Here is a 15,978-nt window from a genome sequence, read left to right as displayed (position 1 = left end):
ACACACAACTTCCCCCACAGCTGGCTGGAACTCACATTTTCTCTTGAGTTGGTATGAAACAACCTGCAGCATAAATACCACAATGATATAATCATGATTTGGCAGGCAAATGGAAATCTTTTTACTCCTCACTGCTTGTTGTCATAATGCATACAAAAATGCTAAACAGCTCAACTACACAAGCCCAGTTTCATTCAGGTAACACCACCTTTGGGCAGGAATACATGGCTACTTCGGTGCCTGAAAAAAAGATGTTTGGCTCCTAACAGACAGCAAGCCGTGAGGTGTATCCACAGACAATACAGGGAGCAGTACAGTAGCTATAAAGCTGCATGTTGCCAGTCGGGGTCCCAGCTGACTGCCCAGGCTCCTGGCTAGCTAACCTAGCCAGCCAGTCTGAAACATACAGTCCCATTGTTGCCTCCTCAAGCTCTCCTCATATTTATGCCACAATTTGAGAGGACGTCACACAGTATCAGGCAGTAGCCGTATTATAAAGAGACAACTACTTACTCTCCGTTTTCCTCTGCGAAAGGCATCGTTTAGTACGTCGCCATGGTTTAAAACGGACAGATTTTCTCCCGTTACCCTGCGCTGCCGAATCACTGCTGCTGCTGCTGTCTGCGGCAGCAACTTCCGGCGCATGCGCAGAGGCTGGGAGCAGTCCAGACTGCGCTGGTCTCTGCGCAGGACACCGAGCGGTTTAAAGGGACAGGCAGCGTGGGATTTTATTGGACGGGTACATATTTGTAGGACATTATTGAAATAACCTGTCATCATTGTTACAGCTCTACAATATCAAAGTTCATGTTCAACTCGTTTTTAGTTATGTCTATTTTTGTTTGTTGTTAAGCTTGTTTATCAAGCTCTAGGAGGTATTCACAATTTGATCATTTTAGATGCAACTTATTAATAATAATGATTACTCCAAGGTGTGTTACCGTACTAAATTCGCTTTACATAGGCTATGAAATGAGCAGTGAGGGTAACTAAACATATTTAGTGAAATGCTGCAACTAAGTAGGGCCTACCCTGCAATTTCTTTTTAAAGATATCTGAATTGATTTTGATTGAATTGTTGCCTATTCAGAAGGATTTGTTTTACTGCCCTTAACCACTAGCCAAATTGTAAGTGTACACCAACATTAAGCCGATTGCTCTTTTTTTACTAAGCTCTACGTCTAGATTCAAGATTTTTCAGATTCATAGGTTTTATTGTCATATGCCCAGAGCTACAGTGTAGAAATGGCAATGCAATTCTTCTGAGCTGAGCTCCTCTATAGGCATTTACAGTGATGTTAGCAGGGATACCAAATGTTCCCTTGACTGTGTGTTTGGGGAACATCCTCAGTTAACATGACACTTAACCTCTAGGGATATGTTTGACATTTTTTGTATCTGTATTTTGGGTGGAAAATACCTACTGAGGGACACACCAAATGTTTGTTGAGGATGTCATGAAGGTCATCAATGTGTTAGCACAAAACAAAAATTGAATATAAAGACCAAAAAAAGAAAAGAAAAGAGAAACAAAATTAATAGACATGATCATAAAAATGTACATGATCATAAAAATTTACAAAAAAAACATATCACACTAACTAAATGCATGCTTATTATGTGGGTCTTCAGTTTTCCTTTTAAGTGTCAGCAAAGCTAGCATAATGTATCTAGAGAGGGTCTTTCAGAGTCTTTCAATATACCAACGTCAGAGGACCTTTGGGCTCTTGTTAGTTGATAAGGAGTTAAAGTCCTAAGTGTCAGAAAGTGCTTTATCATTAAGTGCTTTGTAAGAACCTTAAAATCAATCCTAAAGGTAATGGAGAGCCAGAGCAGTGTGGCTAAAGCAAGAGTGACTGCAGTTTCCCAGTCTTTGTTTTGGCAGCAGTTCTGAACTAGTTGAACTTTTCCAAACAGCCTTTTTTGGTAGGCCAGTAAAAAGGGTTTTACAATACTCCAATTTGCAAGTTGTGAAAACATGAATCAGTTTCACAGCTACGTTAGGAGCAGCCTTACTTTATTGCAGCATTTCTTAGGGGGATGCATTCTGTCTTCTTAACTTTGCTAATGTGGGCTTCAAAGTCCAAAATGAGTTTTTACTTCTGATTTAGTATGGTGAGTTCCCAAGCCTATTAAAAATGTCTCTCTCTTGCATTTATGCCCTAATACCTAAATATAGATTGTTGCTGGTCGATTGTTTTATTGTGAGACAATCAACCATAGTTGGCTCAACAGAAGAGTGTAATTGTAATACTCAAATATAAATGTATGAAATGTTATACTCATCTTTTTCACTGGCACAAAATGTATTCTTCGGCTGTATTGTCCTTGTATTTTGCATCATTTTTTTCTTCACATATTGTGAATCTTGTGGAAGACGACACAGCCAGTGAGAAAACTCTGCGGTCAATAGTGTCACATGCTTTGTGATTTGATGAAAGGTTCTATTTGTGCAGCCTGATGTGTATGGCTCCCTAATCAAACACTTATATTTCTGTGACAACTCAAATAAATTACTCCATTACAACCACCCACCTGCCCTCTCCACAGTATTGATGGTATTTTATTACCAGAGAGAGACAGATGGACAAAGCTGAACATGGTGGAAAGTGATGGGAAGGTTGCAGAATGTGTGTCATGTCGGGTTAGAACCTGCACAAAAGTAATCAAATGAGAAGATTAGAGAAAAGAATCACAGATGTCCAACTGCACAAACAGCATTGTGGAGGATAACTCCATTGGCCTGGGTTCCAATACGATCTGGGCTTATTACAATACTCCAGCCAATTTAGGCCTGCAAGCTTCACTTCCCCCATCAGCAAGTGAAAGCGGGGAGAATTTGGTCTGAAAGCCCAATCACGCACAACGCTCGGAGTTCAGCAGGTGGGGAAGTAGCAGCAGCAGGCTCCATCACGCAATAATACAAAGTTAATGATGCAGAGCGGTGTCTTTCTCCATACCAAAGAAAGACGTCAATACAGGATGTTTAAGAACGCTGCTCCTAATTACGCTTTTTAAATTCACCACTGACGTGATTGATGATTTCAAAGAGAGGCATTATTGATCCACTTCACAGACAAGTCCCATCGATTGCAAGTCTAGAACGAATAAAAGTTTTTTTTCCCCTTTATCTCCCCCACTGAGAAAGAGATTGTACAATCAGAGCATCAGTGTGACCTATATGGGTAGTTTGGGAGCTAAATCCCCTCTTTTAAAAAGCAGCCTGAGCAAGGACGTATGCAGTGATTACTGAACGGAGGGGCCTTCGAGGACATCCAGGACCACATGTGTGACGTAACAGTTACATCTCACTGCTTTCTCATTTATCAAGTGTGGAAATTCATCTATCCACTCATTAATCCGTGGGATTCTTTAGAAATAGCCTAACTGCGTTGGAGTCCTCAGCATGAGAAAGTTGAGGAGCTGCTGTTTTATAGACAGTCAGCCAGCTGCAGCATCACGCCTCTCACTGCAATCGGCAGTGATGGAGTGATGGATGCTCTGACGCACTGACAGATTGTTTTTTTGCTCCCTGTTAACATGCCCCATGGCTCACACTTATTATTCCATGAACTTCCTCATGAGCAGCCAGATCTTCTTGCCAGTTATTACGTGTCTAATCCCAGACAGTGTTATTAGTAAATCAACAGGAGAGGCTGCTAGGGTGCACGGCCACACACAATTCTGCATATTCAGGAAGATCTGACCTGTTCACTATCAATACAAGGTGTTCTGTTAGAATTACAGAAAACAAGATTGATTGGGAATCAACAGCGCACTGAATTGCAGCACCAGAGGGAGGGTTTCCATCACACCATGCTAAATCTCATTGGCAAGTGCACTTCAAATGGCAAAGTGGGCTGCAGCTTATGATTAAATGGTCTGCAGGCGAAGCCTTTTTGTCTTCTTTTTTTTTTTTTTGAGGGAGAGAGAGCTCTTTCTGAAGGCCAAAGTTAATGCAGTCATAGAAAGAACTCTGATACACTCCCACGTGAAATGGCCATGTGAGGAAAGCCCGGAGGGAGAAAAGGCCTTGAATGAATTTAAGAGGGAGCGAGAGGGAGAGTGGGAGGGAGGCAGATAGAGAGAAAGTTCAAACATTACTGATCCTCAAATATCCTTTTGGTATGGTTCAATTGGAATTCGGCAGTAAGTGACTGCTAAAAGCTCCATTTTGTATTGTTGTCCTTCCATTGCGGCAGAGCTTTTAGAGTTAGATGATGACAGATTGTGAGCTACCTGATATCCTTCATCATCCTCCCCGGTGGAGGTGTTTGTTCCGCCCTGAGCAAGTCCTCGAGGACTAGCAAACAGCCGGCGTGTTTGATGGACTACAGGGAGACATCTGCTCTGCCTGGCTATGCCATAGAGAATGAAAACAACACGTTACAGTAATCAATCAATATGCAAACTGTGTCCTTTTAGTGCTGTGATTAACCTTACACACGTCATGGTTATCAAGTCATTATGTCAGCTTGTCATTGTGAATTAGTTCTGAAAAGCTGCTGCGGGGTGTGAAAGCATGCAGTGTTGGCATAATGCTTTAAGCGTGGATGTTCAATATATCCTCGACAACATTGTCACAACTGTGCTTCAAGCACCCTCAGGGATAAGCTCTGTTCTGTGCACTCAAGGGACAAGAGGGATAGGAAAAGTTGGAACGCTACGATCTGATTTGTGGTTATGGGCGCACCATCCCTCACAAAGTAATCTACAGACTATCACCCCAGACAAAAGATCCTTTGAGAGCCTGTCATCCTTTTGCAACTGCTATTTGCTCATGTTGGTGGATGTGTGTTTGCATTATGATGAGCTGATTTTGGAATAGCCGCTGACCGTTTCTAGCCTCCAATATATCCCTGCTATACACAGGTGGCTCGCAAACTGGGGCCCAGGTGCATTCTGTGTTACTGAAAAACAACATGGAGTGTCTCCACATCCATTTGTTTATAGCTATTCTGTGTACACTCACCATATTTGTGTTTTTACAACAAAAAATAATGCTGTTCAGTATTTACATTTACTTTCTGTTCCATTTGATTTACACAAATATTGTTTGCTTATTCCTGCACTTGCACCTTTATGTTAATTGCACTATTTCATACGCTATTTTACATCCTCATTTAATTGTATATGTAAAGTTTATTTTATTTTTGCACTATTTGAGGGGACTGAAGATTTTAAGACTTCCATTGCCACCAACAACACTGTTCTACTACTAAAAATCAGTTAAATATTTGAATCTTGAACTTGCACTATGTTATCTTTGATATTCTCGTGTTGCTTTTACTTGCATGATTTCCTTTTTCATTGAGCGCTGTTGGAGGGAGTGTTAGACCCAAGATTTGTATTGTCGTAACTGCTTCTCTGTAAATTGAAAAGGTTAATAAAGATCATTCTACCAGACAGTATGCAGGGTGAAATAACATGTTGTAGTTGACAAAGTGGTCGCCAGGGGGCGGTGTAGTTTCCACACGACGCTCTGTGAGAAGCTCTTTAAAGCGGAAGACGTTTTTCTTTGGTCAAAACAACATGGTTACCCCCTGTAATGGCAATGTGAACAAGCAGCGCTCACCTCTGGAACGATGAATAGTGTAATATTATCTGAAATATAACATTAACAGTGACTGAAGCTCCATGGCGCTCAGATTGTGCTCGCGGGTTCTTAGAGACTCCTCCCTCGTCTCGAGACTGCTCCTCGGGACTACTCGACAGGAAAGTGCGACATGGTTCCTAACAGCCGGTTAGTCCAAAACAAGGCTTTCTGCTGCTCTTCTATTTGTATTTTTCTAGCAAGGAAATGTATTAAGGGTGTTAGTTAAGCATGGTGTATTTAGAATATCAGCCTATAGGCGTACTATGTTTATACGTTTATATAGAGCAGGGCGAATCAATAAATCAGGCATCTCTTAGCTCTGCTGAGGCACAGGCTGCTTTTTCCATCAATAACACCTGTTTCATCCGAGGAGACGTTTCATTAACAGGGTACAGGTAGAATACATGACAATAATGACAACATAGGTGAACAATGGGTGATTTTCCATTTCAGGGATATACGTTTACAACTGTGACTCCCATGTATGTGCAAAATGCTTCATGAGTCTGACTGGCAGAATTTAAACTCCCCCTGCATTCAAAATATGTTTTACACATTGTTACTCTGTTAACATTTAATTTTATAAAAAAAATACATTTGGTATCACAAGTCTTCAGGGACAATATTGATAACAATTTGGAAGATGTGCGCAAAAGAAAAATGAATTGAACATTTATTATCATTTTCGATTAATTCGTTGATTATTGTTTAGATTAATTAATTAATTATTTGGTCTAATAAATGTCATAATAGTTAAAAATGTCCATATCAGTTTCTGAAAGTCCAAGTATGATACATTCCTCGTTTTTTTGGGATCAAAACCCAAATCAATTCATGTTAATAATATGCCATAAAGCAGTAAAAAACAGCACATTTTGCAATCACAAGAGGATGAAATAAACATTTTCTACCACATAGAAAATTTCTTCAAATAATAAAACGATTATCAAAAGCTATTCTGTATAACTCTTTCCTACATGCAGACTTGCATGAAAGCATGCCATTATTTCTAAACTCAATCTGATTGGGTTCTGTAATTACTTTTTATGAACGCATTTACGAACGCATCGTTATACTGTACCCAAGGGCTTATTATGAATGAGTAACCTTGCAGCCCTGCTGGCAGAGAAGTGATGGAAATGTTTTTATGTGTTCACAGGAAGCAGCAGAGGACAGAGGAACGGATTTATCTTCACTCCTGCTTGTTTTATTACATCAGATGCATTTCTCAACAGACTGATGAAAGGCAAAGCAGTGGAGGCAGACGGCAGTTCTTATCGCCTGCCTGCGTCAGTTCTACCAGACAGCGGTAATCAGAGATTTACATCCCTGAACTCATCTGATAAACTCCTGCTGACGCCATTCTGTCGCAAATCCAAAGTTATAAATCCCTTCTTTGTTTCTCTAATGATTTTATTTTGTGTGTTTTCAGCTGAACAATTATCCTTGTTAATGAGACATCCAGATCAGCCTGAAAATGCAAAGGTTTTGAAAGTGGCCCTCATAGGGGCCCCCAATGCTGGGAAGTCCACATTGTCCAATCAGCTCCTTGGAAGAAAGGTATGTGTCTTTTAAAATATGTACATTGATATTCATCTGAAGGAGGTGTTCAATGTCTAAAGTCAGTGATCATTTCTTTAAGGTGTTTGCCGTGTCCAAGAAAGTACACACCACACGGTCACGGGCCGTGGGCGTCCTGACGGAGGAGGACACACAGATAGTAAGACCTTCCTCATGTCTCTATTGTTATATTTAATACCATTCTAAAAACCAAACATTAACCCATTTGTGTATTGTTTTGTAGATCTTACTGGACACTCCTGGTCTCACTACTGTATCAAAGGTCAAAAGGTGCTTTGTTATTTTATTTATATTTTTAAAGTCTGTAATCTACATCCAGTTGTATCATAAAATGTAATATGATTGGCTGCTCTGTTTCCACAGACATAATCTGGAGAAGGCATTGCTTGAGGATCCCTGGAACACGGTTAAAGAAGCAGACATAGGTATGATGTAAATTAACTCTGAACTCTGAATCAAAGTTACCATTTAAGAATAAAAAAACACTGCTGAGTTCCAAGTGTTTGTTATTGTGTCCGTTGTCCAGTGGTGGTGTTGGTGGATGTGTCCGACCGATGGATGTGCGGCAGGCTCGACTTCGAGGTGCTCAAATGCCTGGCTCAGCACACTGACATCCCTGCAATCCTGGTGCTCAATAAGGTACTCTTCCACAGAACGACACATTCATTACAAATGCTACTAAAATAATACATATTGACAGCAAGTCATGGATGTAGTTTATTGATTACTGATTGTTCTTTTCAAAGGGCTAAATTAAACAGTTGGTCACCGTATCTTTCAACAAACTTCATTAAATTAAATGGTGCATTTGTTGGGGACTATTTTCAAGTGCAAATCAATACATTTCGAGCTCTAATGAGTGTATACAGCAGCAGGAAGGCGTATGGGAATATAAACTAAAGTGCTAATGTAAATGGGAATGATGAGACCTGTCCCCCAGTGCGACTTACTGATGTGTTGTAATAGTAAAAAGTATTGTTATAGTAATAATACAATAGAGGCTCTATGACATACAGGAAGAAGATACTGTACTTTGGAGACATGGGAAATACTTGGGTAGAATTAGGATCTGTTGACAAGAAGAAGAATATAGAATATCACCAGACTTTCCTTGCCAACATCCCAGAACATTCAAATGAATGTTAACCTGCACTGAGGAGTCTTCCTGATGTCTTCACTGATGCCCCCATGTGTCTCAGGTGGACCTGTTGAAGACTAAGGACCGGCTGCTGGACATAACAACAGAGCTGACATGTGGAGTGGTGAACGGACGCAAGCTGCGGGTCAGGACAGTGATCAAGCCTCCGAAGGCTGAAAAGAGGTCAGAGAGGCAGCCAGAGCCATCGCCCGACGTGGACACCGCGGGGCTGGAAGGAGATGCTGATCCCAGCTCTGCTCTGAGCAGAGAGCAGCTGAAGGCTCTGAGAAGTCAGCAGGGCTGGGCTCACTTCAAGGACGTCTTCATGCTGTCTTCTGTGGACAAAGAGGACGTTGACACACTGAAGGTACACATTCTATTATGGCAGGTTAAACAGTGATATCCCAGGCAGGCCCATCTGGAGGACAGGATGCATGTTGTGTCATAAATGATTGTATTGTTACACTTTATAAAGATATAAGTTCACCATCAGCAGCAAAACCCTTATAATATCATATTAATACACCACTGTATATATTGGAGTACAATGTGCACATTTGTACCTCTTATTTATTTCTTAATTTATTATTTGATATTTTATTGGATATTTTACTTATTTCTCTGTATGTTTTATATGAATATCCTTAATTTATTTAAGTTTTTTATTGCACATTCTTCTTTTTTACTTATAATGTTTGTATACATATTTGTATTATAATTTATTTTATTTAATCCTTTATTTGACATTTTACTTTAACTACTTTTGTTTAATGTAATATCTTTTTCCTTTTCTTTTCTTTACTGATAATAACCATGCTTTTATCTGAACGTTGTAGAACTACTTTATGGTTGCGGCTAAGCCCGGCTCGTGGCAGTACCACAGTGAAGTCCTGACCGACCAGACTCCAGAGCAGATCTGCACCAACACCATCAGAGAGAAGCTTCTGGAGAATCTACCACAGGAAGTGCCCTACTCCATCACACAGGTGAACCGGTTTACCGATGGATAGACAGAGATCTGACTACACCATCACATCTCCCTGCACTGATCCTGGGGATGACTGAAAGCTGACATGTGCTTGGATTCAGCCATTTCACACTTTTGTCATCTGTATTCACTGCTACTGTACAATTTCTCAACTTACAATTGTCAATACTTTTTTTGTGTATGTCCAATTGGTGCTGATGATAAATGTATTTAATGGAAGCGATATTTTGCACGGCTAACACAACCTCAGTACTATACTTTTGTAAAACAGTGACACCACTGTGTAACACTCGCGCTGCTATGGGCCAGTGCACCAACATATTGTATGTGATTAGCTAAGAGGTGGGACAAATCACAATATGTCCTCTACAATATTTCAATCTTTCTGTTTCAGTCTATTGAACTCTGGGACGACGGAGAAAATGGAGAGCTGGATATTTCTGTGAAACTTTATACCAAGAAAGACACTCACATGGTAAGTGCTCTCCACACATTTCTTGGTTTCGAAGATGGGAAGTATCTCTTGTGCTTTAACACATCATTAAAAACACTATGTATAGATGCATATTGAAAGTATTAGGATTACGTTTAGCATACATTTTATTTGACTTGGCTTTAAAAGGCAAATGTCACAAGCTGCAAATAAATGTCAGGTGTAAAATGAATAAGGTAGAAAAAACTAGATAGACTATTTTAAGATGCCTGGCCTGTTTCAGGCACAGGGAAATTAAATCTTTTACTCCACCTGCAGCCTCTCTGATGGCCTCTGATTTGATTTGGCCTGCATTTGCCGTGTGTTTTTATCTTGTAAATATTTGAGCAGCCTTTCAAACCATACATATTTGATGTGAGGAATATTTGAAGCTACATCTGCCGTGCTGAAATGTTTCAAGGCCAGTGACCTTTAAGAAGACTGACGCAGACCTTTCCTCAGCTCTTCCATTCAACACAGGAAGGACTTTCACAAATGTACAACTCACAGGGACGAGTCAACAAAGGGATCGAAATATCATTTATTTTATGAATGTCTCCTGGGAGAAGGCTATCTTGTCAAGCTTTCTTTAAATGAATATTAAATATATATGTTGGAGGTCACTGCAGTCTTTTAGAATGCTTCAGGGTGAAACGGGTTATGGCTATTTTATAGAAATTGCATAAAAAAGAACAGCTGTATTTGTTTGAACCGAATGTCCTTTTTCTTGGTAAATCTTCATATCATTAAACTATTTTCCACAGGGTCCTTTGTATTTGTGTCTTTCAAACCTGCATTACTCAGACACACAATATGTACCGCTCCCTGACACAGCTGTGCTTCTTCTCTCCACAGCGGATGGTGATCGGGGCCGGGGGCCAGATGGTGGGCCGCATGGCCCGGGAGGCCGGAGAGGACCTGAGCCGAGTCTTCCTGAGAGACGTGAGGCTGAAGCTCTCTGCCAAGCTGAAGGTCTGAGGAGGGTGGAAGCACTTTAATGAAACAGATCTTGCTGGATTTAAGATCCCTCTTGGCTACGCAAAGACGGACATGACAAGAGGAACTGAACAGAGGACTCAGCTCATGAGTGGAGCTGTATGAAGACATGGACCTGTTTGAAGGAGAGAAAGAGGACTGTTGAAATGTCATCTTCTGTCTACCTGCATCAGCAGCAACATTTCATGCAGTCTCAGAAGATACTATTAAAGATTTGTGCCCTCTAAGTTGCTGTTATAGAAAACTTGTATAAACTTGTAGAAAACTAAGGAGTGCCTTTACTAACTTTACCGATGATGTGTTAAATGTCTCTAAAGTGCCATTTAAGGACTACTTCACCCACAAAATAGTAATTTGTATATCAGTTACTCACCTGGTTACCTTGACGAAAGAGGTCTGGATGAAGTAAATGAAATAGGTTCTGTGTTTGAGAAAAGCAAAACTATATCAAAACCCCCCCTAACTTAATAATCCAAGTTCTAATTCTAAAGTTTAAAACACTGTTTATGTGGAAGTCTATGAAAAAGGTCATCAATTCATCTAGACTTTTCTCTGTTTCTTAATTCTAGGTTCAGATAACGGGGTGAGTCATTGATATACACATGATTAATGTGTGTGAGTGGATCTGTGAAGGTAGAATTGTTGGCATTTATTTAGCAAAGATTTATTTGAGGCAGCAAAACATGACCCAGACTCTCATCAGATGGATGTTTTGACACGAGCCTGACAGGGCGTTCATGGCTGAGCAGGTTTGGCGAGCTTTGAAAAGGCCTGATGGTTTATCTTTGGCTCTCAGAGCTCTTTGCTTGGCGGGCCCTGCACTGTCATGTTCACTCAGACGTCCCTGATGCACCATCCTGTTCCCTCCACTCCCACATCACTTTAGCCTTCTCCACCGCCTTTGAAGTGTGGCCATCCGTCCCTGAGACTATCACTTTATGTTCCGCTGCTTTCTTCCCTTCTCCTCCTCCTCGTCCCTTGCTTGTTTGGCTCTTATAAAGCCCGGCTCTGCCCCCGAGGGCGAAATGGTCTCCCTTAATGGATGGCAGTATGGAGCACTAACCTGGTGCTAAAATGGGTCAGATAATGGTGATTGGATTCATCCCTGCTGCCTGTGAGTTAACTTGACGGTTTCTCTATCCGGGGCATCTTGGTGAATAACCAGCTAGTGGCCTGAAGCAGGTGGGGGGGGGGGCCTTGAATGTCTCACAGATGCCCCTCAGGCTCCCCTTGCTTTCTGCAACGCCTGCTCCCAACTGATTAGATAAGACGGTTGCGCGGCAGAGATCTTCACTTAGACAAGCCAACTGCTGCTCCGAAATACTACAGTCATCTTCAAACAGGATATTTAGGATGCTGACACACACACACACACTTTGCACAAAATAACGAGACACTTTCGTTTGGGAGCAATAAGCTTTATTTTACGCACATGAAAAGATGTCACTGTCTTGTTCCTGGAAGTCCTGATGACATTGAGCGAGGGCCATATAACCCTTACCCTAACTGAAACTCAGTAATGGTAACGGTTTGACGGCCCCCCCCAGAGCAGGCAGTTAGGAGCCAGTGTGCGCTGATTGAGCCGCTGGGGGAATGAAAACCCTGGATAGTACATCATCTATACTGTAGTGTCTCTTTATTAAACTTACAGTATAAGATGATATCCTGTCCGGGGCACAATACATAACAACCAGCAGAGGGATCCTGACGGGGGTCTGCGGGGCAAAGGGAGGGGGTCATCAGGGAGGCAGTGAGGGTCAACCAATGCAATGTTAATTATATGCTAAAAATGCTATTTAAAAAAAGGCAAAGGCATGTATGCGAAATGAATAATATGTAATTAAAAAGAATCCTTAATTAAAAAGGCTGGGATTTAGTTGCATAAATGAATTATTGTTTTGATTTTCAAACAAATACAACTGCAGGTATACAACAAATAAATAAGATGAGGAAATAAAATAATTATTTAAAAATGTAAAAAAATAAGTAAACAATGTTTTACATTTGTTTTTATATTAAAGTAATAAACCAACAAAAAATATGTAATTTAAAAAAGATTCTTAGTTACAAAGGCTGGGATTTTGTTATATAAATGAATTATTTAATGTTGGTTTTAATTTTCAAACAAATACAACTATAGGTATACAACCAATAAATAGGATAAAAGAATAACATAATTACTTAAAAATGTAAAAAAATAAGTAAACCATTTTTGACTATTTACATTAAAGTAATAAACCAGCAAAATATGATATCCTATGTTGGCAAAATAAAAACATCTTAAATGCTACACAGCCTCCCTGTCACTTGCTGCAGGGACCCCGGCTGCGTGAGGCCCCAGGGACCCCCCCAGCCCCCCTCTCTCTCTCTGTGTCACTCACCTCCCATGCAGGGTGCCATCTCTCATGTTCTGCTGACACTTCCCTTCACGTGCTCATGTGTTATGGCCTCTGTGTCCCCGTCCTCGGCTCCTCACTGCTCTGCCTTCCGGGCCCCGACACTTAAAGGCTCCCGGCTCATTAGCATACCGTGAGGACATCTGGGGGGGACAGACAGAACGTGAGGGGAGGGGAGGGGGGGCTTTCTCTTATCTGGTCCTAACCTGACCGCCCACACCCTCATTACAACTGCAGAAAAACACCAGTGTCAATTTTATTTTTCAGTAAATATACTTTTATTAAAAATGAGAAGCAGGAATCGTTGATTAAGACATTTCTTTCATTTATTGATATCATAATAAAAAGTTAATTTACCATTTTCAATAATTATAGAAAATGCATTTCCTGCAGAAAATGCGTGCAAATGCTGTAAACTGTGAACATTTATGGCTGAATTTAGCTGAAAATGCAGAAAAAGCTGAATATGTTATTAGCTGAATGGTAGCTGCTTTTAGCTACAAAAATGCAGAAAAAGCTTAATATTTCAAAGAAAACGTTTAAAAAAAGGTATAAAAAACAACAACATGTATAGCCTTGATGTCCTGAAATAGCTGAATAATGTAATAGTTGAATGGTTTCTGCAGCTGAAAATAGGCTGAAGGAGTTAAATATCAGATGTAAGTAGTAATGAATTAATTTGTATTAAGATGAGAAAAGAAAGTAAAAAGGCTTGGGAAAGCAACAGAATATTTGAACTGCAAACTTTTTAACTAACTTGATGGTGAATTATCTGTCGCCATGGCAACGGCATTCGATGACACCCCATAATACGCTTAGATGTGTGATGGCTGCATCGTTGCCAAACCTGTGAAGTTTTGGGCCATTTCGAGCATTTTCACTGAAGTTATGAGAAACCGTGTTTCATGGTGAGCATTGTGTTGCCATGGCAACGGCATTTGAAGAAACCTCAACTTTCCCGTAGATGTCTTCACGGCTGGACTGTTAGCACACATGTGAAGTTTGAGCACTTTGAGAGAGAGAGAGAGAGAGAGAGAGAGAGAGAGAGAGAGATGTATATATCATCAATAATATGTAAACATTTGAAATGTATGTAAATGTTGTTAATTATTTTGTATTGTGATGCTTTGGCAACATTGTTTAATTTAACTTCCATGCCAATAAAGCCCCATTGAATTGAGAGAGAGAGAGAGAATTGTTTTGATTTGAGTAAGCTGCATCAGAAATGAGCTCCTGAACAATAAACATTTGACATTTTATAGGAAAATCTGCAGAATTAACTCCAAAGAAGAGATAACGAAATTGATCGACAGAAACCAGAGGAAGAAACGCATTTTTTGGATGTATTTTTGAGTTGAAACAACAAACTAGCTTTCAACTACCAATTGACAACTGTCAACCGTCTAGCTGTGGGCTGCTAGCTGTGGGCTGCCAGCTGTTACCTGCCACTGTTGGAAGGAGCTGCACCAAAGAAGGTAGCGGAATTATAAACTGTGACTTATTTCATGAAGATAAAAAGAAGCGAAAGAAACGTATTCTGTAACGGTAATTAATTGCCTAGGCCTCTCTTTGGAACAAAACAGTTGGTTCTCCATGGAACTGTCCAGACAGGCAAAAAAACTTCTCGGCTCTCGAGCGAGGGCAATAGGAGGGAATATTTCCTGCTAAATTGCAGGCTGTAAATGCGAAGACAAACACATAGGGAAGACACTGTTGTGGAAACCGAGAGGTCCTCGTTCACGCGGTGCTGATGCCCAACAAAAGGGAAGGAAGAGAAACAACCTTCATATTTCTCATGATTCCATTTCGCATCTGGAAAAAAGATACTCTGTGCAGCATTATGCATGACGTTCCATGAGAGCATCAGGCTCAGGAGGCATGATAAAAATTCTTTAAAAGATGAACCCTTGACAAGGATGACCCTCTTTCCCTCACCATCACTACTAACACCCAAGGAAAGGTTCATTGGTCAAGGGAATGAAGCCAAACCTTGGTCATTCCAAGATGGCATTCCCCCTGTGACAGGCTGAGGGTGGAACACAAAGAGGATCAATGTCCCCGCTGATTTCCCCTCTGTGTCCCTTCTGGCAGCGAAGGTTGATGAGAGCCCACATAGAGAAACCCCAACACCGTTGCTCCATCCTCTGGCCCTCCACACGGCCAGTCAACAATCGGCTGAAGGGAGCAGTATGGCCTGACTTGAGCTGGGACTTGCAGAATCAAGAGCGCGATTCCAGGCCAGGCAATCTGCCTTCCCCAGACACACTCTGCAGCAGCTAAGAGGCACTCCAGCAGCTCAGAGCAACAACCGAGGGCTTTGGCATCTGCCTCAGAGGAAGTGTAGAGGCCTCAAACGGAAGAACAAGTGTGCTCCCGTGTTCAGTTAGGGCCAAGCGTGAAGGGAGTATGCTGCACAGTGTAGAGAGAAGAGCTTCCACAGGCAGGTCCAGCAACCTCTGACAGGAGAAACTCTCATCGTCCTCACAATGACGACTACGGAGCGAGACACAGGACTCTTCCTGCCTAGGTGTCCTGCGCCACCCTCTCTGCTCAGCACCCAGCCCAACCACACCTGGCCCTCTCTGTACTTACACCCACACAGCCAGACTGCCACAGCCAGCTTGCCCATCCGCCTCCCTCCTACTCAGCAGGAGACTGGAGATCCCTCGCACTTGATGTGTCCTGCTCGTCCCCTGCCCCCTCCAACGGAAGTTCCTGGGGACCAGTTTCCTGATAAAAAGGTGCTGTCTAAACACTGACAGCACCCAGCCAGGCCATGAAGCTGTTGAAAAGGAGACCCTCAGGAGCCGC

At 41.4% G+C, this 15,978-nt stretch overlaps 2 protein-coding genes across 2 annotated transcripts in view; one reads left to right on the top strand and one right to left on the bottom strand.

The window, feature by feature from the left end:
* fam222ba (family with sequence similarity 222 member Ba) overlaps positions 1-628 on the bottom strand; it is a 30,572-nt gene extending 29,944 nt beyond the window's left edge. Inside the window, exon 1 of the mRNA XM_010792615.1 lies at positions 514-628. The gene's annotated coding sequence lies outside the window, so the exon portion shown is untranslated. The remainder of the gene's footprint in view (positions 1-513) is intronic.
* Positions 629-5,524: 4,896 nt separating this feature from the next.
* Positions 5,525-11,040, top strand: eral1 (Era-like 12S mitochondrial rRNA chaperone 1). Its single transcript, XM_010792614.1, has 11 exons — positions 5,525-5,743; positions 6,756-6,905; positions 7,029-7,156; positions 7,239-7,316; positions 7,401-7,447; positions 7,541-7,602; positions 7,704-7,816; positions 8,377-8,682; positions 9,152-9,301; positions 9,698-9,778; positions 10,631-11,040. The coding sequence occupies exons 1-11, from the start codon at positions 5,638-5,640 to the stop codon at positions 10,751-10,753; spliced, it is 1,344 nt and encodes a 447-aa protein (XP_010790916.1). The 5' UTR covers positions 5,525-5,637; the 3' UTR covers positions 10,754-11,040.
* The last annotated feature ends 4,938 nt before the right edge of the window (positions 11,041-15,978 follow it).

This window comes from Notothenia coriiceps, unplaced genomic scaffold, assembly GCF_000735185.1.
Source record: "Notothenia coriiceps isolate Sejong01 unplaced genomic scaffold, NC01 NC01_scaffold00036513, whole genome shotgun sequence".
NCBI classification, from domain to species: Eukaryota; Metazoa; Chordata; class Actinopteri; order Perciformes; family Nototheniidae; genus Notothenia; species Notothenia coriiceps.
Note: the sequence above shows the minus strand (reverse complement) of the source record. Positions and strands in the feature narration are given on the sequence as shown.

Bases quoted from the DNA above. Each gene is read 5' to 3' on its own strand.
- eral1 (XM_010792614.1), top strand. From the start codon at position 5,638: ATGGCGCTCAGATTGTGCTCGCGGGTTCTTAGAGACTCCTCCCTCGTC. The intron at 7,603-7,703 runs GTATGATGTAAA...TCCGTTGTCCAG, and splicing joins GGTTAAAGAAGCAGACATAG to TGGTGGTGTTGGTGGATGTG. The intron at 7,817-8,376 runs GTACTCTTCCAC...CATGTGTCTCAG, and splicing joins CAATCCTGGTGCTCAATAAG to GTGGACCTGTTGAAGACTAA.